The following is a 25,444-nucleotide window of genomic DNA, read 5'->3' on the forward strand; positions in this document are numbered from 1 at the left end:
ATCTGGTTCACTAATGTTCTTTGGGGAGGAAACTGCCATCCTTATGTGGTCTGGCCTACATGTGACTCCAGACCCTCTGGGCAATTAGGAATGGGTAATAAATGCAGCTTTGCCAGTGATTCCCTCATGCCATGAATGATTAAAGAAAAAATTATTGTATCTACTGAGTCTTTGCCCACTCATTTAACCTGTCTATAGCTATAGCCCTTTGCAGACTGTCCATCCTAATCAACAGTGCATTCACTTTCCTCATCTGAATTATTAATATGTATGGTCAATATCCAAAACAGTGTGTGACACTGAGCCATGTAAGGAGATATTAGGCCCGGTGACCATAGATTTGGTCCAAGCCATTGGTTTTAAAAAGCATCAGAAAGAAAGCAAGTGGAGGGATGGGAAAGGGAGGGTAATTACAGATCTTGATCCTAGGCAGTTGAAGGCACATGCATCAATAATGGAGTGATTCAAAGTTAGAGACGCAATAGAGGCCAGTAGTATTGCATATGAGGAGCTTGTGGGGCTGAAGATGTTTTGATGGAGGTGTGAGGTCACGTTGGATTTGGTAACAAGATGGAGCATGCTAAAATTGAGGCATTATTGTCTGACTGGGGATAAATACAGGGGTGTTTGGAGACCAGGACTTCGCAACTTTAAGACATCCTGAGATTATTTGCAATGAATACGACATCTAAACAAACAATCTATTTGGAACTATCTATGAGCAGTGGTGTTCCAGTAATGCCTGGAGTCACTGGACAAAGCAAATCTCTACTCTAGGATTGAGTGCAGTCTTATCTCTCTCTTGCGCAACATTGCAAAAGCTTTACTGGGATGACCTGTATCCATGTCCCCAGGCCTCTCCTTGACTGAGTCACTTGCGTACCCTCTGCTGATTACAATACAATATTAAGTGAAGTGCTGTACATACAGGCTGAGGAACTGTGTGGAGCTTATTTTGAAGGGTGTTTGTGAACTGTGCTCTTAAAAGTATTCTGGCAGGAAATGTTCATTCTGCACAGGGCTGTGTGCATTTGTGGATTGTTTACAAGAAATATCGAAGGCTGACAGTGCTGTGAGGAATGTGTGGGTCATCTCATTATCAGCAATCTGCAAAATGTCTGTAAAATAGTTCTGTAATTAGAATGGCTCTCAGTCAATGTTTGCTGTTGTCCTTGCAGATCTTGCTGCATAAACAGAACATAGCAATTGAGTGTGGAATTCTCATTCTCTTGTTTAAATCCTTTCATAGTCTGAGCCCTCCCTATCCCTGAGCACTACAACTCTCTGATCTCTACTCCGGTTCTGGTCTCTCTCCCATCCAATATCTGATTAAAATTATCTCCAGTGTCATTCACAGGGATATATTGTGTTAAAGGCACTATATAAATGCACATGGCTGTTGAAGAAGGTGCATATTGCTACATATCTTGTGTTGCTTCTTAATCCAGACCTATCAATGTCTCTATATGATACTCGGCCTTCAGATTGAACTTCTTTTTCCACGTCCTTGTTCTGCCTAATGTTGTGATTCCCTCCAGGATTCGCCTGAAACATGTCGTGGTATTGGGCACACCATTCACCCCCACCAATGGGCACATGTCTTGGCCTATGTGAGCCTCATACTTGGGGAATTCCCTTTCTCTATCTCCGCCTAAAACTTTGAAGCTTTTGGTGACTTACCCCAGGAACCCCTTCAGTTTGGTGTCCGTGTTTTTTTTCCCTCTGCCTCTGTTCTTGCAGATATGACTAAATCAAAATGTTCAATTCGTCTATGCTGAGCAGATATCCTAAATTAATCTAGTCCCATTTGCCAGCATTTGGCCCATATCCCTCTTAAACTCTTCTTATTTATATTCCCATCCAGATGCCTTTTAAATGCTGTAATTGTACCAGCCTCCACCATCTCCTCTGGCAGCTCATTCCATACACACAACCCTCTGCGTGAAAACGTTGCCCGTTAGGTCCCTTTTTAAATCCTTCCCCTGTCACTGTAAACTTATGCCCTCCAGTTTTGGACTCCCCACTCCCAGGGAAAAGACCTTGGCTTTTTACCTTATCCATGCCCCTCATGATTTTATAAACCTCTATAGAGTCACCCGTAATTAGAATGGAAATAATTAGGGTTAGGGTTAGACAGGTTAAATGAGTGGGCAAAGACTCAGTAGATACAATAATTTTTTCTTTAATCATTCATGGCATGAGGGAATCACTGCTTGAGGAAGAACAGCCTCAGCCTCTCCCTATAACTCAAATCCGCCAACCTTGGCAACATCCTTGTCAATATTTTCTGCACCTTTTCAAGTTTAACAATATCCTTCCTATAGCAGAAACCAGAATTGAATGCAGTTTTTCCAAAATGGCTGAACCAATGTCCTTGTGGAAAGCGCTTTTTTTTATGGTGCGGTGGTTTGGATGAGATGCCAGGTGAAAACAGTGAATAGGAGAAAGTGAGGTCTGCAGATGCTGGAGATCAGAGTTGAAAATGTGTTGCTGGAAAAGCGCAGCAGGTCAGGCAGCATCCAAGGAGCAGGAGAATCGACGTTTCGGGCATGAGCCCTTCTTCAGGAATGAGGAGAGTGTACACACTCTCCTCATTCTTGAAGAAGGGCTCATGCCCGAAACGTCGATTCTCCTGCTCCTTGGATGCTGCCTGACCTGCGCTTTTCCAGCAACACATTTTCAGCAGAAAACAGTGAATAACCTATTTCGAGCAAACGCTGGCCTCTACTTCAAGTATTTCTTAAGGTGATGGGAGAAGGAAGTGGGTTTCTAAGAATGTCCATCAACCTGTTTGTTGCTTTTAATTAAAAGTACCACAAGTCATTGCCTCCAAGTCAACATGAGGACAAACATATAGGCTCTTGGTTCAGTGGGAACAGTTGTTCAGATCAGCGTTCTGGAATGCACAAAGGCTAATAGATAACAAGTGACATTAGTGCAAATTCAGCTCAAAGGGCAAGATAGAGATGGTGACAAGTTGGGTATGATTAGGCTGAAATTTCCATCCTGCAGGGCCTTCAGGAAGGATTAGCAAAGGGTTGTAGCAAAACTTGATCAAAGTCAGTTATAGCAGGAAGTGGGGCTCGAGGGAATCGGATGACTATTTAGGAGAAGAAAATCAGTTATGGGGAAACGATAGGAGATTGGTGCTAGGTAATAGAACCACTGAAGGTGTGATGCTGAATGGCCTATTTCTGTGCTGTAACAATTCTTGGATTGCATATCCTGAGGTATGATACCCAAATGATTTGTTTCCATGATAAATTAACTAACCAAAGTGGGATTTTGTGACAGTGAGCCCAACATAATAATTTGGTCATCTTTTAACTGCATTGTTTCTGCCACTGAAGATGTGTGGACGTGATTTTATTTTTGGGCCCATCTGTTCCTTTTGTGTTTTGAGAGAGATTTATAAACAAATGGATAGAATTCAACAAACCTGGTTCATGTGTGTGACCCAAGAAATTAGTTTCTGTTGAAGGTGTGAATCTAAATCCAGGCATTTATTTTCAAAGGGCACATTTAGATTAGAAGATGGGTGAATTGACTTCTGTTTTTCAGAATGTTGAGCTTCATTCGGAATTGTATGAATTGTCTCAGCTACTGTGGTGGAACTTGTCATAGCTGTCAAAATGTGAGCAGTGTTTTCAGAGCAGGTTGTTCGATGTAGATTGGCTTTTAGACCCTCACTGAGAAGAAAGGTCTTTAGAGAATTGTTTCCAGTAGTTATAGCATCAACCAGATCTTGGAAGAGCTACCTAATGAATGTAAGGTAGAAAAGGTATACACTGACTGCCTTGTCCGCCTGTTTGCTGTAGGTTTGTTCAGAGTCGGGAATGAAGAATGTATATAGTCATAGATGTACAGCACGGAAACAGACCCTTTAGTCCAACTCGCCCATGCCAACTATGAGGACCTGTTTCAGCAAGACTCCATAACCAGAAGGGACATGTTTTAAAGTGATTGGCAAAACAACATGGTGAGCCACTATAATGTGAAAAACATCTGAACAAATAGTGGAAGATTAAATAAAAGCTTTTAAAATGAAATTAGATAATATGGAACGAGCTGCTGAAGGAAGTGTGGAGGCTGGTACAATTACAACATTTAAAAGGCATCTGGATGGGTACTTGAATAGGAAGGGTTTATAGGATATGGGCCAAATGGTGGCAAATAGGACTAGGTTAATTTAGGATATCTGGTCGGCCATGGACAAGTTGGACTGAAGAGTCTTTTTCCAAGCTATACATGTCTGTGACTTCGTCATAGAGTTATACAGCACAAATTTGAAAAGGAAAATTTTGCAAGGATAAGATTAATTGAATACTTTTATCTAAGGATCAACACTAACATGCTGGGCTGATTAGCCTTTCTACTGTATTGTTTTGGATTTACTGAGCTTCAGGAGCAGATTTGCCAGTATTGTGGCAGATAGGTTGTTTAGTGGGTCCCTAGATTATGATACTTTATACTACTTCTGATATTGGCTTGAAACCAGCCTAAGTGGATGAAGTGAATGTTTTATGCGGCTGCATTCATCAGCATGGTAAAAGGTTGAAATGTGCTCTGAGTAGGCACTGAGAAAAATAAATTTCCCTCCAGTGAGTAAATGACTCCTGGTAAAAGCTGCTCTGAGCACTGCCAGCTCTGAACTCTGCCAAGTCTTCAGTTAGCATTGGGTACTGTAATCTCATTACCCCATACTTTTGTATTCATCATTTCCAATTGTTGTCCAGGGCTTAGTGCTAGCTTTATCTGAGGCAAATGGTCAAGGTTGAACTGCTGACAGTGCAGTACTCCCCAGTACAGTCAGGGGGATCCTTTTCTTTGAATAGAAGGGGACTTTGCCTTCCTCCTTGGATGGAAATGAAAACCCTCATTGCACTATTTTGATAGGCAACAACATCGTACCTAATGTCTTGGCCAATATTTATCTCTCGACCAGCAACACTGATGTAGTAATTACCATTACTTGCGCACACGTCAGAAAGAATTCCCCACAAAGCAGGGGATGTGATGGTCTAGTGCTATTATTACTGAACCAGAGACTCTGGTAATGTTTTGGGGTCCTGGGTTTGAATCCTGCCATGGCAGATGGTGAAATTTGAATTCAATAAATTCAATAAATAGTGGGCGGCATGGTGGCACAGTGGTTAGCACTGCTGCCTCACAGCGCCAGAGACCCGGGTTCAATTCCCGCCTCAGGTGACTGTGTGGAGTTTGCACGTTCCTCCGTGTCTGCGTGGGTTTCCTCCGGGTTCTCCGGTTTCCTCCCACAGTCCAAAGATGTGCAGGTCAGGTGAATTGGCCATGCTAAATTGCCCGTAGTGTTAGGTAAAGGGTAAATGTAGGGGTATGGGTGGGTTACGCTTCGGCGGGTCGGTGTGGACTTGTTGGGCCGAAGGGCCTGTTTCCACACTGTAATGTAATGTAAATGTCTGGAATTAAGAGTCTAATGATGACCATGAATCCTTTGTCAGAAAAGTTCATCTGGTTCACTAATGTCATTTAGGGAAGGAAACTGCCATCCTTCTCTCGTCAAATCTTCTCAAAACTTGCTAACTGCCATCCTTATCTTGTCTGAACTACATGTGACTCCAGACCCACAGCAATGTGGTTGACTCTTAACTGTGTTCTGGGATTGGCAATTAATGCTGACCATTATCGCCCGTGAATGAATAAGCTTCACTTACCATGCCTTGGCCACTAAGCACTCCAATGTCCAGCAGTTGTGAAAGGTACTACATAAATGCAAGTCTGTGTCTTTCTTAGCCATTTTTTTTCATTGTTGCATTGTGTTTTCTCATTAGCCACTTGTGGAACGGCATCCCCTGTTCTTTCAATAGCTTTTTTAGAAAAAGCTTCCAATTTCGCTATTTAATTTTTGCAGTGAACCCAGAGTTTTGTAATTTCCTTGTTCCTCCTAGTTGGCAAAAGTTGCAAAATCATTCCCTAAACTTCTGAAAACCTTTTGTAATCTGGAACACCATTATTAAATAAACCTTTTTTTTAATTCTGAATTCCACATTACTTCCTGACATCCTCTTATTCACTACATCTTTGCTACCATTAACAGCCCCACTTAATACCAGTATCCATTTTCAATCCTGTGAAGTATCTTGCAACTTCATTCCCTAGAGACTGTGACTACTGAAGTAACTATCCATTTCATGTTAGAACCTCTCTGCCAGCAGATAAAGAAAACTTTCAACCCTTTGGTCTTGGCTGAGTTTGAAACCATGTTCCATAAATGGCAAGCAAGTGGGTAACTCGCTGCAAAACCACCCCGACCCCAAAACCAGGCAAGATCATAGGAGTTCCCTCCTACATGGTAGACAATTTTGTTAAATCTGTATTATTAGGGATGCGACAAGGAACACGATCGTGTTTATCTGGAAGCTGTTAACATAAAACAAGATTTGTTTGGTTTGACATGCACAGTGAGAAACAGGCTTATGAAGCCAATCTTTAGATTAGATTCCCTAGAGTGTGGAAACAGGTAATTTGGCCCAACAAGTCCACACCGACCCTCAGAGTAACCCACCCAGGCTCGTTCCCCTACCCCTATATTTACCCATGACCCATTCCTGATGAAGGGTTTTTGCCTGAAATGTCAATTTTACTGCTCCTTGGATTCTGCCTGAACTGCTGTGCTTTTCCAGCACCTCTAATCCAGAATCTGGTTTCCAGCATCTGCAGTCATTGCTTTTACCTAATGCACCTAACAACACTATGAGCAATTTAGCATGGCCAATCCACCTGTACCTGCACATCTTTGTGACTGTGGAGGAAACCAGAGCATCCGGAAGAAACCTATGCAGACGGGGAGAATTTACAAACTCCACACAGGCAGTCGCCCGAGGCTGGAATCTGGTTCCTGGTGCTGTGAGGCAGCAGCGCTAACCACTGAGCCACCGTGCTGCACATCTTTGTGTCTAGACAGACTTGATATTCTTACACTCAAAACCTCTGAAGAGTACCATTAGCTATAAATGGTTTTAAAACTTGGGTTTATGTTAAACGTTACACTGAAACATTATAATACTGCAATTTTTGTTCTGCAATCTGACTGCTCAATAGATTATATTTATGTGGTGTCTTTAATATAAAAGTGTCTCCAATGGCACTTCGCAAGAGTGTTATAAAGGAAATTTGACACTCCAGTCACAGTGATGTTGGGAAGATGGCCAAGCATTTGTGGTTAAAGGTTTTCAAGAACATTTCTTCTGCCACTCATTCTTCCTTTTTTTTAATGTTTCGGGATTGACTTCCCAGGCCTTGCATTTCAAAGCAGCGGAAGTGTCCAGTCCCTGATGGTGCAGAGATTTAAAGTTGGGGATTCATGAGGGGCTGTAATTTCAGGAGTGTAGATATCGTGAGTGTTTTTTTGTTTGCTTCTGATAGCTTTTTAACAGTTTATTTTTTACAAAGAAATTGTACTCTCTATTTCAATATAGCCATTTTAAAACCGCAACAGAATGCAAATTGCAAAAAATGAGTAAGAAATGGCAGAATTTGGTATTCATTAGATCTGTTGATTTTAGAGAATTAAAAAAATAAATTTTGCCAATATTTGAAAAGCAACAATAAAGATTTCCAGTCTTGGATCAAGACTGAAAATTTACATTTTATTTTTCTTTTGATTTTTAGTGCAGAGCTAGATAGCAGAATCCTAGAATCCCTACAATATGGAAGCAGGTCATTCGGCCCATTGAGAGTCCTCCAAAGAGCGTCCCACCTGTCCCACCCCATCCCTGTGATCCCACGTTTCTCATGGCCAATCCACCTAATCTGCACATCGTTGAACTGTGGGAGAAAACCAGAGCACCCACGGGAAACCCTCGCAGAGACAGGGAGAACATGCAGACTCCACATAGTCACCTGAGGGTGGGACCCTTGCACTGTGTGGCAGCAGTGCTAACCACTCAGCCACTGTACCATCTGGGTGTCAGGTTACATACAAACAGATGAAATAAGAACAGGAATAGACCATTCAGCCCCTCGAGCCTGCTTTCTGATCAATAAGGGCGTGGTTGATCTGATTGTGGCCTTAAATCCACCGACCTACAATAACCTTTCACTCTCTCTTGATGAGAATATACCACTGCCTTATAAATATTCGAGTACTCTGCTGCCTCCACCATTTTTCTGGATGGAAGATTCCAAAGTCTCATGACCATCAAAGAAAAATTTGCTGCCTCCACTGTTTTAAATAGCTGATCCCTGAATTTTAAACATTGCCCCTCATTCTCAATTCTACCTTTTAAGAGGGTTCAGCTCTCACCTCCACCCTATCAAGACCAATCGGGATCTTTACATGTTTCAGTCAAATCACTTCTTGCTCTTAAGCTCCAGCAGTTATAATGGTAGCCTGTCCAATTCTTCCATGTAAGATAACGCATGCTTCCCCCTCCGGTAAACCTTCTCTGAACTACTTCCAGTGCCTTTACCTGTTCCCTTGTGTGACCAATATAGTATTCCAGAGTTGGTTTCATCAATGCCCTGTGCAAAATATGCATAAACTCCTGTTTTTGTATTCAGTTCCTCTTGTGCTAAATGATGTTGTTTTTCATTCCCTAATTACTTGCTATACATACACACTAACCTTCTGTTAATCATGCACAGATCCCTCTGCATCGAGCTCTAAAATTTCACTATTTAAATAATACTGTCTGCCAAAATTAGTGGGTGGCACAGTGGTTAGCACTGCTGTCTCACTGCGCCAGAGACCCGGGTTCAATTCCTGCCTCAGGCGACTGTGTGGAATTTGCACATTGTCTGTGTGGGTTTCCTCCGGGTGCTCCGGTTTCCTCCCATAGTCCAAAAATGTGCAGGTTAGGTGAATTGACCATGCTGAATTGCCCGTAGTGTTAGGTGAAGGGATAAACATAGGGGAATGGGTCTGGGTGAGTTGCGCTTCGGCAGGTCGGTGTGGACTTGTTGGGCCGAAGGGCCTGTTTCCACACTGTAAGTAATCTAATCTTAAAAAAAATTAAGCAATTTCACATTTTTCCAAATACTACGTTGGCAGATCTTTGCTCATTCACTTCACCTATCTACTTAATTTTGTGGCCTCCATCACAACATCTCTGCATTGTCAGTAAATGTACTTAGCATACCTTCAGGTCCCTTCGTCCAAGTCATTGAGATAAATTGTGATCAGTTGAGGACCCAGCTCTGATTCCTGTGAAACACCACGTGTAACATTTGACTAACCTAAAGAAGACCCACTTATGCATGCTGTTGGCTGACTAGCAGGAAGACTTTTCTTCCATCCAGGCCAACATGCTGTCCCTTGGAACTCCATTATATGAAATCTAAATACAGTATATCCACTGGGTCTCCCTATTCACAACACATGTTACCTTAAAGAACTCCAATCATGTTTAGTCAATCTATTTCTCTTTCACAAAGCTAGGTTGACTTGGGCTGATTGTCTTGACCTTATCGAAGTGTCCTGCTATAATTTTAATCACTGCTTCTAACATTTCCCTATGACACATGCTAACCTAACTGTGCATTTTGAAAAAGCAAAACAGAGCAGGACTTTAATGGTAAAGACCTGGGGACTGTTGCTAAACAGAGAGACCTTGGAGTGCAGGTTCATAGCTCCTTGAAAGTAGGGCTACATGGTAGATAGGATAGTGAAGAAGGCGTTTGATATGCTTTCCTTTATTGGTCAGAGTATTGAGTACAGGAGTTGGGAGGTCATTGGTTAGGCCACTTTTGGAATGTTGTGTACAATTCTGGCCTCCTTACCGGAAGGATGTTGTGAAACTTGAAAGAGTTCAGAAAAGACTTGCAAGGAGGTTGCCAGGGTTGGAGGGTTTGAGCTGTAGGGAGAGGCTGAATAGGCTGGGGTTGTTGTCCCTAGTGCATTAGAGGCTGAGGGGTGACCTTTTATAGAGGTTTATAAAGTCATGAGGATACAATAAATAGGTCTTTTCCCTGGGCTGGGTTAGTCCAGAACTAGAGGATGAGAGGGGAAAGATATAAAAGTGATCCAAGGGGCAATGTTTTGACACGGTGGTGCGTGTATGGAATAAGCTGCCAGAGGAAGTGTTGGAGACTGGTACAATTAGAGCATTTAAGAGGCATCTAGATGGGTCTATGAATAGGAAGGGTTTAGAGGGATAAGAGCCAAATGCTGACAAATGGAACTAGATTATCTGGTTAACACAGATGAGTTGCACTGAAGGATCTGGTTCCATGCTGTGTACATCTATGACTTTGTTTCTGGTCTCCCTATTGAATAAAGGAGTTGCATTTGCTATTTTCCAATCTAATGGGATTGTCCCACATGCAAGGGCATCTTGCAAAGTCAAAACCGACCTATCAACTATCCCACTAGCCACTTCTTTTAAGAGCTAAATATGAAGTTCATTAAGACTTGGGCACTTGCCAGCCCTCCGCTGGCGTAATTTATTCAGTACTACTTCTCTGGGGGCTGAATGTTCAGACTCCCCCCACCTCTTGTCTCCTAATTTATCCCTGGTTCTGGGATGTTACTTGTATCTTCAAGAGCAACGACTGCTGCTAACCCCGCCCAACTATTACGTCAATGTTATTAACTAACAGAGCCACTTTCCACCTTTTGTTTTCTAGTTTCGTGTAGGATTCCTGTAATCCCTTCAGCATTACTGTCCCAATTCAGTCATTCAGCAGTTATGCCTTTGTAAAAGATGCTACCAGATCATATATATTTACTTCTGTTTGTAGTCTGTTCATCTCTTGTTTCAAATTCCACGAGCACTTCAATACAGAACCACCTTTGAGTTTGATCCTTTAGTTCATGTACGGTTAAAAGATCTATGGAGAACAGAAGGTTTGCATTCACACAGTGCCTTTCATCATCTCCAGGTTATGCTAAAGCGCTAACAGAGCCCTGATGAAATTCCACCAATAGTGGAGTTCCTCCTTTAAACATTTCATCACCCTGCTCCTTTTTAAAGCACTGTATTTTTAAAAAAATCCTACACGTTCTGTCTTGACATCTTTCCCTTTGACCCATGTCTGATTTCGGCTGATGCGTCCCTGTAAAGTGCCTGGATTTGTTTTGCAGTCTTAAAACAGCTATGAGTTCAAATTGTGGTGGTGGTGAAGAGAGCTGGTTGATCTGAGGTCATTTTCCAGTGTAGTGCCATCGCGTCTAGTTTGACCACTGGACCCTCTTCCTCCCTCCCCCACCCCACCAAAGTTCTATGTAACCCTTGCAAGGGCAAATCTGGTAAGTGATGTGAATCTTGCCCACTGGAGCTGTCGAAGATAGATAGACTGGTTTGTGCCTTTTATTTAGGCTTAATATCCTGTCACCTCCAGCTGTACTTGGTCTGAATTGGGTAGTGTGCAGTTGGGAGAAAGAGTTGCCTTGCTAACTGGGGGTGGTGAGTGTACAATGGATGTCACAAGGGTCATGATGTGATCGTGTTTGCAGTGTGAGTACAAACTAATCTAAACATTTGGAAGAGAAAGGAGTGTTGAAAGAGAATGTCTTGAACCTTTTTAAGGGTGTAATGATCAAACATAAGTTAGTGACATTTTTAAAAAAAAATGTTAAATCTGGCACCAAGACATCAGTATGATTTCAGGGTAAACATACTCTGATTTATTTTTGAGTTCACTGGTAAGTGAGTGTTAACACTCTGCAGTGATTAGATTTGTTATCTTGTGCTTTTGAGTTTTCCTGTGAACCACAGGCGAAGGATCGAGACTTATGATCAGTACTGGTACATTCAAATTGAAACTGAGATTGTGTGCTTCACAATTCCAAAAAAAACTGCATCACTTTGAGTCTGGAGACAATACTAAGGAAAAGGAAGGTGGTTTCACCCAGGAAATTTAGCAGAGGAATTTGAGGGACATTCAAGAATAAAATTTGATGGAGCAAATTGTCATGTTTACCTCAAACCTGTTCCATAAGTAAACATTGGGGGGGGGTGGGCTGGCTACCAAATTCCATCAAGTGTTTGACTTACAAAGCAGTGGGGTTGATCTGCAGAGAATTGTGCCAAATCATGTCTGGACTTTCAGCTCAACAAGGGACAATGCTTTTCGAGAATGCAAACAGGACAATACCAGCTCCTATCCTCCTATGCTTTTTAAAGTTTATTTTGATTCTACATGTCTCTGTGAGACCATGCTCTCCCTAAATGCGGATAATCAAGTCCTAGTTTCACACCCACTTCACAGATACGCAGGTGATGCATTGTATGCAACTAACATCTCAAACTACAACTTGGACTTCAAGCCTGTGGTAGATAATGTGCAGTCGCATGTATTATATTGAGACTCCATGAGAATAGAGCTTGGATTGCACTTAAGATCACTTCTCCAATTTAAAAAGTTGGAGTCCTTGCTGTAGGAGATTAGAAATGGGGTGAGGCTAGACTCCAAACTAATGAATAGATAACAAACTCGTTATGGAGATCCATTTCATTTTCGTGTAACATCCAGTCACTGCTTGACTTTTGGATCTAGTGGAGCGTTTTTTTTTAAATAGAGACCTGGCAGGTCCATCTGCGGAAACTAAAATGTGTAATGTTTTGGTCCAGTGACCCTCTTTCAGAATGCCCTTCTGGTGAAGGGTCACTGGATCTGAAACGTTAACTCCTGTTTTCTCTCCACCCATGCTACCAGACCTGCTGAGTTTCTCCAGCCATTTGTTGCTTGCTCAGATTTCCACATCTGCAGTTCCTCTCTTTTTTTGTGTGTAGAGAATTTGGTCAGGTCTGTCACCTACAAAATTTTAAACTCTGTCCTCACACAGTTTAAGCCGCAGTTGGAATATTAAGCACACATCGTAGGATGCTGGAACAATGGAAAGTAGGCAGTGAAGATTCTGTAAGGATGCCACCCATGAAGAGGTAGCTAATTATGCTTTGCCTTACATGGGACTGGCGAACTATGGCCAACATAATGTCGCCAATCACTGTCGATTGTCATCCCCTTCACTCCAGCACAGGTTGTCATCTGCGCTAAGTGTAGTTGCCAGGCCGACTCCTAGCCAGCCCATCAGTGTTTTCTGCCTGGTGGTGTCCATTCTATTTCCTCTGGTGGAGGTGGATATCCCAAAAGGTGAAATATATTTGCTGCTAGCCTTCGCTATCTCTATCCATCACAATATCCAGCAAGCACCTCTGATCTGTCTCCAGTGGCGTTTTGGGGGTGATGTTTTAGGATATAGTTAGGAAGAAATGCTGATGTTCAATGACTTTGTGGTGGTGGGGTGGGAGGTGGAGTTAAAAGGAATGAGTTCAGATATTTGGCAGTTTAAGACCGTTTCCATAAAACCAAAGTGGGGTAGTTGACATTTCTGCATTTATCAAAAAAAAGCCTTGGGCTCCTGAGCTGTAAATAGAACCTTCAAATGTTTAAAAAGGTACAGGGGTGTGGGATCCTTAAGTAGGCCTTTCATTTATGTTCAAAACAAAAGCTCAAATTGCTGGGAAAACTCAGGTCTGGCCACATCTGTGGAGAGAAAGCAGAGTTAATATTTTGGGTCCAGTGAACTTCCAACAGAACAGGATTTGCATTTATGTAGCATCATGTGCAGCCTCAACATCCTGAACCTTTAGCCTCCTCCATTATGAACAGGTGAAATGTAACTTGCAACAGCCATTTGGTGCACCACAAGTTGTCACAATCAGTAATTACAGCACCACCGTTACTTGGTAACATTGAATATTAAGTGTTAGCCTGGACCTTAGGGGAGAGATGTGACACCTCTGACAGCGTAGCACTTCCCTGCAGAACTGCACAGAGGTGTCGGCCTGAGTTTGTGCTCAAGTTGAGAGTGAGACTTGAATGTAGCATAGCCTTTGGTTTGGTGAATGGAGGAGAAAGTGAGGTCTGCAGATGCTGGAGATCAAAGTTGAAACTTTATTGCTGGAACAGCACAGCAGGTCAGGCAGCATCCAGGGAACAGGAGATTCGACGTTTCGGGCACAGGCCCTTCTTCAGGAATCAAGAAGGGCCTGTGCCCGAAACGTCGAATCTCCTGTTCCCTGGATGCTGCCTGACCTGCTGTGCTGTTCCAGCAATAAAGTTTCAACTTTGGTGAATGGACCAAAACTGAGGTAGAATTGTTGGACTGAATGGCTGAGTCCTGAACGCCTTATTTGATTTCCAGCTCTGCACATAATTCATGGTTTATGTCTTCATACTCTCTATTTTATACTGGCTTTCAATCTTTTGTACTTTGGCAATTGATGTTGAACTGTAGTTTTTCATCCCTCGTCACCACCCTTCCCTGTGCAGATTTAATGGGCTGAATGGCCTCTTTCTGCACTGTAGCGATTTAGTCATTCTATGTCTGACCCTTATTGATTCCAGACCCACGCATCAGCTCTTCTGAAGTGTCTCAGCAAGCCTTTCTGTATCCTCCGAATGGACAATAAATTCAGACCTTGCCAGCATGTCATCCACATTCCGGGAATCAATAGGAACAAGATAATATACTGCTTCAGCTATTTACCCCATCTTCCCTGCAAATGGTTTCTGCCTTGAGAGATTTGTTGTCTGTCTGTCTTGGTTTTCATCAAATAAAAACTGATATTTAGCAGCTATTTGTCACACACCAGTGGAGGAGATGAGATGCGCTGGGTGCCTTTGAGGCACATTGCAATATGCAAATCTTATCAATAATCAGGAGTCTGAATGTCTGTGGATCCTTGCATTTAAAAGGGAATTTTTTTTCGCTTGTTGAATCAGGCTCAAAGGTCCTGTGGCCCCTAAGGGATTTACCAGCTCCCTATCTTAAACCCACCTAAACAATGGGTGTTGCTACACTCTGCTGATTATATGTCCTTATGCTCAGACTGGCTGGAAGGTCTAGCCTCCATCTTCCAGTAGTTACTTGTAAGTCTTTGGTGTTCTCCCTACAAAGAGGTTTCTGTTAATGGTAACACAGAATATCTCACCCCCTTCTGCAAAGAACGATGTGGTTGCAAGAATTAAAGCAGCAGGCTGAATAAAAACCAAAATGAATGAGAGAAGTACAAGGTTACTGAAGTAAACATGAGATTTTCTGCTTGGAGAGAAAAATATGGGCCATGTTAGAATCCATCTTGTGCCTGTGGTTAAATAAAACTCCACCTGAATCTGGTTGAGATGTTTGTATCTAGTGGCAGTCAGTTGAAGATGTAAATTTAGCAGGAGCACATTAATCAGGGATAGTTTGTGTAGTTCCAGCTATGTTAGTTTGATTGTTTAATGGTGTATGTACTGGTCGTTGTTCCAGTTTGCTTTCTGAAATTTTGCTCATACAGAGTGTAAAATCCTAAGTGTGGAAGGATGTGTGTGTGTGCGCTGAAAGAGCTACCCAACGAATTGCAGTCCCTGGAAGGACAACAGGAACATGGGCCATTCAGCCCATCAAACCTGCTCGACCATTGCTTAGGATCATGGTCAATCTATGTCAATTCCATTTGCTCACCGTGATTTGATTTACTATTGTCACATGTACCTAAGTATAGCTCCACTGCTGTTCATGTGGAAAATGCCTTTCCCAATTCCATTCTTTAGTCTAATGTTAAGATCTGATTTGCTCACATATTTAAAAATAACAAATTTAAAATGCTTTATTCACATCAACCCACTGTAAATTTCTATACTTCAGGCAATGGAAGCCAAGGTTATTCGGTTTTTTAACTCTTCAACTCCAATAGCATTTTCATCCCTATACCTTTAATTCCAAATCAATCTCATTTCCCTTTTGGTATTTGAATTTGCTTCTGACACTTTTTTTTGAGGCAGCAATCCAAATTCTCAGTAGCTGTTACAATCTTTTTATTATTCTTCTCTTTTTTTGCTAATTATCTTGAATCTGTGTCCTCTAGTTTTCAGTCTCCTGACTGAAAACTATTTCTCATTTTATTTCATTGAAAGCTCTCATTGGAATATCACATTCCCTGCATTCAGACTTGAGCAGAGATGGGTGTGACAGAACCAGAGCATCTTGGAATGTAGAATGTGTCACTTGAGTGTGTTTCTGTCCTTCAAAAGATTCACTGTTTCTCTTCAGAAACATGAGCAACATGTCAACAGGAAGAGAATATCTGCTCCCTATAGCCTGTCTCTCTCAGTCCTGATAATCTTGTGCGTAAATAAACTGCTCTCTCTACCCCTGTCTGAAACTGTAGGATCCCTTAGCTGAGAGAGGCAAATTATAAGCCTTGAGGTTTATGTAGAGTCCCTACAATGCAAATAGAGGACATTTGGTCCATTTGAGTCTGCATCAATCCTCTGAAGAGCATCCCATCCCATCCCCCATAACCATGTATTTACCATAGTTACCATATTTACCATAACCATGTAGTCTGCACGTCCCTGAATGCTCTGGGTCAATTTAGAATGGCCAGTCCACTTCAGGTGAGGGCCTAGTCTTGGATATTATTCTGACCTGCTTTAGGTGACAGAGTAACCTGAGTGAGCACTCTTTTCCTGATGATTCTATTGTTTGCTGTTTTGTATAAGGTCATCCCTACCCTTTCCAGTAACCGGCCCAGCTCTGAGAGATGTGAAACTTTGGGTGAATGTAGTGTATGTCATTGTTAAAGTGTAAAACTAAAATGAATCTACCCTCACTCACTTCCCTGTTTCAACAGCCTGCTCAGGAGAATGGCCAGATTTCCGGAATCCATAGTAAATCAGAAGATCAAGAGCCGCTCGATGGAAAAGTGGAGCATCTCAATGTCCAGGAGGAAGCCGTTCGTGAAGGTGAGTGAATGAGACTTTTTTTTGTTTCAAAAGGGGTTGAGGGGAAAGCAACGTCAGAGTCATAGAGCATGGAAATAGACCCTTCAGTCCAATCAGTTCACACCGATCATTTTCCAAACTAAACTTGTCTGACTTGTCTGCATTTGGCCCATATCCCTCCAACCTTTCCTATTCATGTACTTATCCAAATGCTTTTTAATGTTGTTACAGTACCTGCATCTGCCACTTCCTCTGGTGGTTCATTCCACACACGAATCACCCTCTGTGTAAAATTGCCCTTCGTGTCCATTTTTAAACTTACTTCCTCTCACTCGAAAGATATGCCCCCAGGCAATTGGAGGCAGCTCTGCTGTGGTGGGTGTGACCTTTTGCTACTGAGTTTGGAGGTCAAATTGGCCCAGACTGGATGAAGATTGCCTCTTGTTTCACCACTAAGAATTGTATGTATCTTAAAACAAAACTAAAGGGACAGAATCAATTCAGTCCCCACTGAGCACATGCCAACAAAAACACACTGCCAACTTGTTTTAATGACTGGATTACTATTTACTGATGAGTCAGTGTGAAAACGGTGGAGGATGAGATTAGTCTTTTTACTTGGACCAGAGACGTTTGAAAAGTCGGTGTAAAGTCAGCTTTACTCTGCATCAATTTGCTGGATTTAACCTGGGATTGAGATGCCGGAAATCGATAGATATCATTGGCATAATACTTTCCTTCCTTATGTGCAATTTGAGTAAGAAAATGAGTGTTAAGACTTGGGTGGGGGGAGTGGGGAGAAACCTGTTTCAATGGTGATTTGAAAGCTTTTCAAAATTCCTTGTCTTGACATTTTGGGAAACTGCTTATGTGGGTTATTCTTTTCAGAAGGAATTGAACTGCTCTCTGTACTTGTAAATCCATGCAAGTTGAGACTGCTTTGAAGTTGTTTAGGGTATCATGGAATGCGGGGAGAAAGTGAGGTCTGCAGATGCTGGAGATCAAAGTTGAAACTTTATTGCTGGAACAGCACAGCAGGTCAGGCAGCATCCAGGGAACAGGAGATTCGACGTTTCGGGCACAGGCCCTTCTTCAGGAATGCGGCTCTTAGAGTCGTAGATTCATACTGCACAGAAACAGACTCTTTGGTCCATAGACTCACCACCCTCTGCATGAAAAAGTTGCCCCTTGGGTCCCTTTTTAAATCTTTCCTCTCTCACCTTCAACCTATGCATTCCAGAGTCATAGGGATGTACAGCACAGCCACAGGCCCTTCGGTTCAACTCATCCATGCCGACCAGATATTCCAACCCAATCTAGTTCCACCTGCCCCATATCCCTCCAAACGCTTCCTGTTCATATACCCATCCAGATGCCTTTTAAATGTTGCAATTGTACTAGCCTCCATCACTTCATCTGGCAGCTCATTCCATACACGTACCACCCTCTGTGTGAAAAAGTTGCCCGATAGGTCTCTTTCATATCTTTCCTCTCTCACCCTAAACCTATGCCCTCTAGTTCTGGACTCCCCCCACCCCAGGGAAAAGACTTTGTCTATTTATCCTATCCTTGGCCCTCCTGATTTTATAAATGTCTATTAAGGTCACCCCGCAGCCTCCGATGCTCCAGGTAAAACAGCCCTAGCCTATTCAACCTCCTTTCTATAGCTCAACTACTCCAACCCTGACAGCACCTTTTGTAAATCTTCTTTTTTTTTTGAACCCTTTCAGGTTTCACAACATCTTTTTGAAAGGAAGGAGATCAGAATTGCACGCAATATTCCAAATGTGGCCTAACCAATGTCCTGTACAGCCGCAACGTGACCTCCCCAAACCCTGTATTCAATACTCTGACCAATAAAGGAAAGCATACCAAACGCAGTCTTCACTATCCTATCTACCTGCGGCTCCACTCAAGGAGCTATGAACCTGCACTCCAAGGTCTCTTTATTCAGCAACACTCCCCAGGACCTTACCATTAAGTGTAGAAGTCTAGCTAAGATTTGCTTTCCCAAAATGCAGCATCTTGCATTTATCTAAATTAAACTCCATCTGCCACTTCTCAGCCTATTGTCCCACCTGATCAAGATCCCATTGTAATCAGAGGTAACCTTCGTTGTCCACTACACCTCCAATTTTAGTGTTATCTGCAAACTTACTAACTATACCTCTTATGCTCACATCCAAATCATTTACAGGGGAACCTCGAATATCCAAATGAGATGGGCAGCCACACATTCATCTTCTCTATCCTCCTATTCCTGCCCTCACTAGCTTGTAGCACCGGGAGTAATCCAGATATTACTACTCTCGAGGACCTCCTTTTTTTAAATTCCTGCCTAACTCTTTGTAATCTCCCTTCAGTATCTCAACCTTTTCCCTTCCTATGTTGTTGGTTCCAATGTGTACAATGACCACATGCTGGTCCCCCTCCCCCTTGAGAACATACTGCACCTTCTGAGACATCCTTGATCCTGGCACCAGGGAAGCAACACCCCATTGAGTTTTCACTGCTGGCCACAGAAACATCTGTCTGTACCTCGGACTAGAGAGTTCCCCAACACAATCGATCGCTTGAAACCCGATGTACCCCTCATTACATTAGAGCCAGTCTCCATACCAGAAACTTGGCTGTTCATGCTACATTCCCGTGAGAATCCATCACCCCCTACATTTTCCAAAACAGCATACCTGTTTGAAATGGGGATAGCCACAGAAGACTCCTGTACTACCTGCCTACCTCTCTTACCTTTCCTGGAGTTACACTCACATAGAGGAGTTATCTGTGACTCCCCCCCGCCCCCCCCATCACCACCACCCCTTCCTATGACTGCCATCCATCATATCCCCATGATCTTGTAAATTCCTCATTGCCTCTAACTGTGTCTCCATCCAATCCGTTTGATCTGATAGGATTCACAACCAACAGCATTTATTGCAGATATAATCCTAAGTAACCCGTAAACTCTCCTCAAACTCCCACATCTGACAAGAAGAGCATATCACTCTACGAAGGGCCATTTTTGCTTCTTTCAATCTGTGGACCCAGAAAATAGCACTGTCTTACTCCTCTACAAAACACTGCTCCAGGTTAAATTAATACTTATGGCTTATATTTTAAGTTTAATCGAGACCTATCTCAATAAAACAAAAAAAATCAACAAAGAACCCACTTTACTCACTACTGCAGATTTACTGTAAGACTACGCTTAAAATATGCACTTATCTGTTTCTGTGCTGTGACTGCTCCCAGGCAGGTTTGTCAAAGATCCGTTGTGAAGTTCACTGTTTGTTAATTTTCCCAGACACACTCCGACGTCCACTGATAAATGAATTTCAAACAGCAAAGTCAATAACTGCTAACGGTCAGTTAGCAATGTGGGTTTCTTTCTCTGTTCTTCTCCCTTTTAAAAGTGCTGTTGTTTTAACTTTTGTTTTCTCTCCAAAGTTCCAAAACAATGGAACAGCATATAAAGCAGTAATTGCTGCTCCTGGAATTCAAGGGAATCTCCTCCACAGCACCTAAAATACCTCAAAAAAGGAGCAGCTGTTACAGCCAGAAAATTTTCCCGTCCTCCATCTTGGATTACCCAGAATCTAGATCTGTCCACTGAAATCAACTTGCGTGCTTTATTGAAGTTGTTTCCTTTGTTGTACTGAAACCTGTGCTAGTGATAATCTCTAGAGTTATATTTGTTATGGACCAGGCCAGAACCCCACCCCTCCCCAAAAAAAACATTTCAGGAAAGTAGCCCAAACCCTATCTTTGCTAGATGTTTGAAGCAGGCGTAGAGCAGAGATTCCAGGAGGGATACAGCTGGCCCAATCACTTGGTTTCAAACAAAACAATTTATTTACACGATTATTGAATGCAACACCAAGAACAACAGAATACGGAATAACTTAACCTGTCTGAAAACCCAACACACAATCCCAACTTAATGATGCTGTTCCAAATTCCTGCAACAATTTCCATAAACACCCCTTGGCAAAAAAGATCAAATCAAACACTGGGCCTTGTAGGAGACAGATGGCAGAGGGTCTCAGCATGGAACATCTTCTTCCATGTAGCTGTTTCTTGGACCAGCGGCCTCACTGCCTGCTTTCAGGGAACAGCCAGACTGCTAAAACCAAACCAAATTAGAAAAACTGAGCTGGGGGAACTGGCCACTCCTCTTTCATTGAACAAATGTATTTTTCTAAAAGCTTGTAAGCCTTTTACCTGAGGGGAGTATCTGTTAGCTATAATCAAACTGATCCCAGAACCCTTCAAACCTAGACTTTTCGGAATTGCTGCTTTTATGACCTCTGGGGAGGAAAAATGCCAAGGATAGTATAAAGTTGTTAAAGGAGCACTGTTGTCACATCTCCACTCTTGTTTTTAAAAAAAAATGAACCATCAATATCCAAAGATGGCTTCATTTTAAAACCCCTTAATTTTAAATTGTTAGTACACTACAACACACATGCGTTAGGTTGAAATAATCATGCAAACATGAACTATCACATTGTTGTCTATTTTAATCCCAACACCAAATGCCTCTGTTTCTCATTCACGTCTCGGCAATGCGTCGGCAATCACAATTTCTCGTCCTGCCACATGCACAATTGCCAAATTGAATGGCTGTAACAACAAGCTCCATCTAAACAGTCTGGCATTTTTGTCCTTCGATTTCTCAACAAACTTCAATGGGTTACAATCAGTGTATATGATTGTCTCCAATACATCACTGGTAACATAACTGAAATGTTGTAACACCAGCACCAAGCTCAGTCTCCTCCTCAACTATCAAATATTTCTGATGAATGTTCAAATTCCTGGAGAAATATCCAATAGGTCTTTCTGTGGTTCTCGTCTTCCTGTCAGAGCTCAGTACTGACACCCATATCACTAACTTCAATAGCCCCTTGAATGGCTTTGTGTAATTAAGTATGGTTAATACTGGGGCAGTGGTTAACACAGCTTTCAGGCTGTCAAATGCCTTCAGGCAGTCCGCTGTCCCACTGAAACTACTTGCCATTCTTTAGCAATTCAGTGAGGGGAGCAGCCACACTGCTAAAATTTGGTATGAATTTTTCAATAAAATCCACTCAATCCCAGGAATTGTGGTACTGTTCTTTTTGTCAGTTGGTATGGGAAAATCCCCAGTTACCTCTTTTTTTTGTTTTTGTATCCTGTGGGTCCATTTGTCCATGTGCAATAACACAGCCCAGGAAGATGACTTGGGCTTTAGCAAGTTCACTCACTTTTAGCCAGGTTTATCACCAAGCCTGCCTTCCGAAGTTGATAGAACAAGTCTGATAAATGTTGCAAATGTTCTTTCCATGTGTGACGAAAAATCACCAGGTCATCAATATATATGACACAATAGGATAATCTAGCAGTGACTTTATTGGTTAGTCTCTGAAATGTGGCTGGCATGTTTTTCATACCAAATGGCATGACTTTAAACTGATACAGTCCATTTGGCGTGATGAAAACAAATTGTCTTTGCTCCTTCGGACAAAGGCATCTGCCAGTATCCTTTGGGCAAGTTCAACTTAGAAATAAGTTGCGTGTCCCACTTTTTTTCAACAGTCTTCCAAACGTGGAATCAGATTTGCATCAGTCTTTGTACCTGCATTGACTTTGCAACAGTCCAAACAACCGTTGGGTACCATCTGGTTTTGGCAGCATTACATTGGGTGAGCTCCAGTCACTGTAACTCACTTCAATTATATCGTCCTGGAGCATGCGTTCAATCTCCTTTTGAGCCTGTACCAACTTTAGAGCTTTATGTCTATAAGGATGTTGCTTAATTGGAACAGCATCTCCTGTATCTACATCATGCATAACTAGGGTAGTACTTCCCAGCCTATTTCTACATATCTCTCCATGTGACAGTAATAACTCTTTCAGGTCATTTCAATTTTCCTTTGGAAGGTAACTCAACAATTTTATCCCAATTTTCGATAACTTCCTCACTGTCTAATTTAATAAGGAATGTCCAATTCCGAATCCTCTGAACTTGGTTCTTCCTGCTGTGTTGTCACCTATAACAGTCTTCTCTGGCTTTCCTTCCCTGTCAAAATATCTTTTGAGCATACTCGCATGACAGCCTGAGATTTCTTTCTGTCTGGAGTCCTTATCAAATAATTCATCTCATGCAATTTCCTTTCAACTTGATATGGTCCACCTAACGTTGGAAGTAACACTAATACCTTATCCCTAATCACAAAATTGCAAGTTTTTGATTTTTTAAAAAATCTGCTTGTTGTTTAATTGTATGCTGTGACACTTAAAGTGCTGTCTAGCCAACTTCCCCGTTCTACTTAAATCATTCCCTAAAGGTTTGACACATGGTCCAAATATGTGGTCTCTGAATTCTGATTTACCAATTTCTCCTTAATCAATTTTAACAGTCCTCTCACTTCATGCCCAAAATCTAATTCACTTGGACTGAATTTGGTCAATTCATTTGGTGCATCTCTGATCACAAAGTACAAATGGAATTCCCCTATCCCAATCAGCTGGATAGTCTTGGCAAGAAGCCTTCAACGTGGTCTTTAATGTATGTTGCTACCTTTCTGGATGATATGCAGTAGATTTGAATTGCTTTATTCCTAAGCTGTCCATAACTTAAATGATTTGGAGATGCAGGTGTTGGACTGGGGTGTACAAAGTTAAAAATCACACCACCAGGTTTAATTAGAAGCACACTAGCTTTTGGAGCGTCGCTCCTTCACAATCGCCTGATGAAGGAGCAATGCTCCAAAAGCTAGTGTGCTTCCAATTTATCTTGTTGGACTATAATCTGGTGTTGTGATTTTTAACTTGAATATTTTTTGTTGTAGCGTTTGACCCTTGATCTGATTCTATCTCTGTGGGTAGTCCATATCTGGTGAAATATTTGAGGAATTCCCCTACGATTCTTTTAGCTGTGATATTGCGTAATGGTACGGCCTCTGGAAGTCTAGTGGACACATCCATTATTGTTTAAAAATGCCTTCCTGAAGAAGGGCTTATGCCCGAAACGTCGATTCTCCTTCTCCTTTGCTGCCTGACCCACTGCGCTTTTCCAGCAACACATTTTTAAGTCCTGATCTCCAGCATTTGCAGTCCTCACTTTCTCCTACATCCATTATTGTTAACAAATACTGATTCCCACTTTTTGTTGAGGTAGGGGGTCTTATGCAATCAATCAAGACTGTTTCCTTTCTGTTGCTCTTTACTTGTCTTTTGCCTCTAACTCAAGCTGTTTCATTTTCACGTGAACTTTAGCCATCTTCAAAGATTCTGCTGGTATTTCTGGCAAACTTAAATGCTGAACTATTGCAGTAATTATCTCTCCTTTCCTCATGGAAGGAGGCAGCTCCAACCCCAGCTTGTCGGCTAATTCCAGCAGCTTGGCCTTAATCACCTTTTATAAAATCCCCAAGGTCACTACTTCTATCCCCAGAAAACTCTTGATGACTGAAGCAAGCACTGATTTTAAACCAACTGAATTTAACACCTGGAACAAAAGACACTAAGACCTACAACTCGCTGCCTATGAGCCCAGGAACCATAATCCCAAATCTGAACTATAGGACAAATCCTAGCCAAGCCCCTGGTTTATGGACCAGGCTAGACCCCCTCAAAACATTTCCAGAAAGTAGCCCAGACCCTAACTTTGTTTTTAAGCAGGTGTAAGTGAATATTCCAAGAGTGATGCAGCTGACCCAACCACTGGATTTTAAACAAAACAGAATTTATTTACACGATTATCTGATGAAACACAAACAAAAGAGAACAGAAAACAGAATAACTTAACCTATCTGAAAACCCAGCAGACTATCCCAATTTAATAATGCTGTTCCAAATTCCTGCAACAATCCTGTAAATGCTCCCTTGGCAAAAAAGTAACATCAAACACAGGGTCTTACAGGAGACTGAGATGGCAGAAAGATTCAGCATGGAACACCTTCCATGTAGCTGTTTCTTGGTGTTGTGGAGTTTTTAACCTAATTGCTTCTAGCGTCTATTGCACTTCCCATTCGTGGATTTGGATTTCTCTTCACACATCTTTGTGCACATTGTCAAGAAAGTCACCCTCCATTCATAAAACATCTCTTTCCGACCCCCTCCCACCTTCTCTTGCTGACTTATTTTGGGAAAGTTAAAATATCTTCCATGATTATTCTAGGCCTTTCACTCATTTGTTTACAGATTCCTTCCTTTGAGTGGACTATCTGCAGACTAGCCTATCAGTCCACATGACAATAAAGGAAAGCAGCTTCTGAACTGCCTGCTTTCAGTGAACAGCCCGACTGCTAAACCAAACCAGAGAAAAGCTGAGCTGGGAGAACTGGCTGTTCCTCTTTCATTGTACAAGTTTTTTTTAACTTGAAGGCCTTTTGCCTGAGACAGTATCTGTTAGCTATAGTCAAACTGGCCCCAAATACCTAGACCTTTTGGAATTGCTGCTTTTGTGACCTTTTGGGGAGGGGGCGGAAAAAAGCCAAGGACAGCATAACATTGTTAAAGAAGCAGCATCGTCAAATATTACAGCCAGGCAGGATGCTGTAGCCAGTCAGGAAACACCATTAGTTTTGGCTTTGACTGGGTAGAGCATTAGATTTTAATGAAAGTCACCAGCATTCATCAGTTGTAGCCAGCACAACTGACACCATTGTTTCAGCCACTAAGCAGTGGGTCCCAATCATGTGAAATGAGCATAGGATTTAGGTGATTTTGTTCTTAAGCCTGACTGTGCCTGTGCAGAAGATTT

The 25,444-nt window shown here is 42.1% G+C and overlaps 1 protein-coding gene across 1 annotated transcript in view; it reads left to right on the forward strand.

The window, feature by feature from the left end:
• The window catches only part of akap12b (A-kinase anchoring protein 12b), a 92,981-nt gene that overhangs the window by 27,389 nt on the left and 40,148 nt on the right, over window positions 1–25,444 (forward strand). Inside the window, exon 2 of the mRNA XM_043696856.2 lies at window positions 16,605–16,716. Coding sequence (XP_043552791.2) covers window positions 16,605–16,716 — 112 coding nt within the window. The remainder of the gene's footprint in view (window positions 1–16,604; window positions 16,717–25,444) is intronic.

The sequence above is a fragment of the Chiloscyllium plagiosum genome, unplaced genomic scaffold (assembly GCF_037043375.1).
Source record: "Chiloscyllium plagiosum isolate Xiang-an unplaced genomic scaffold, Cpla_swu_hap1 HiC_scaffold_10, whole genome shotgun sequence".
NCBI lineage: Eukaryota > Metazoa > Chordata > Chondrichthyes > Orectolobiformes > Hemiscylliidae > Chiloscyllium > Chiloscyllium plagiosum.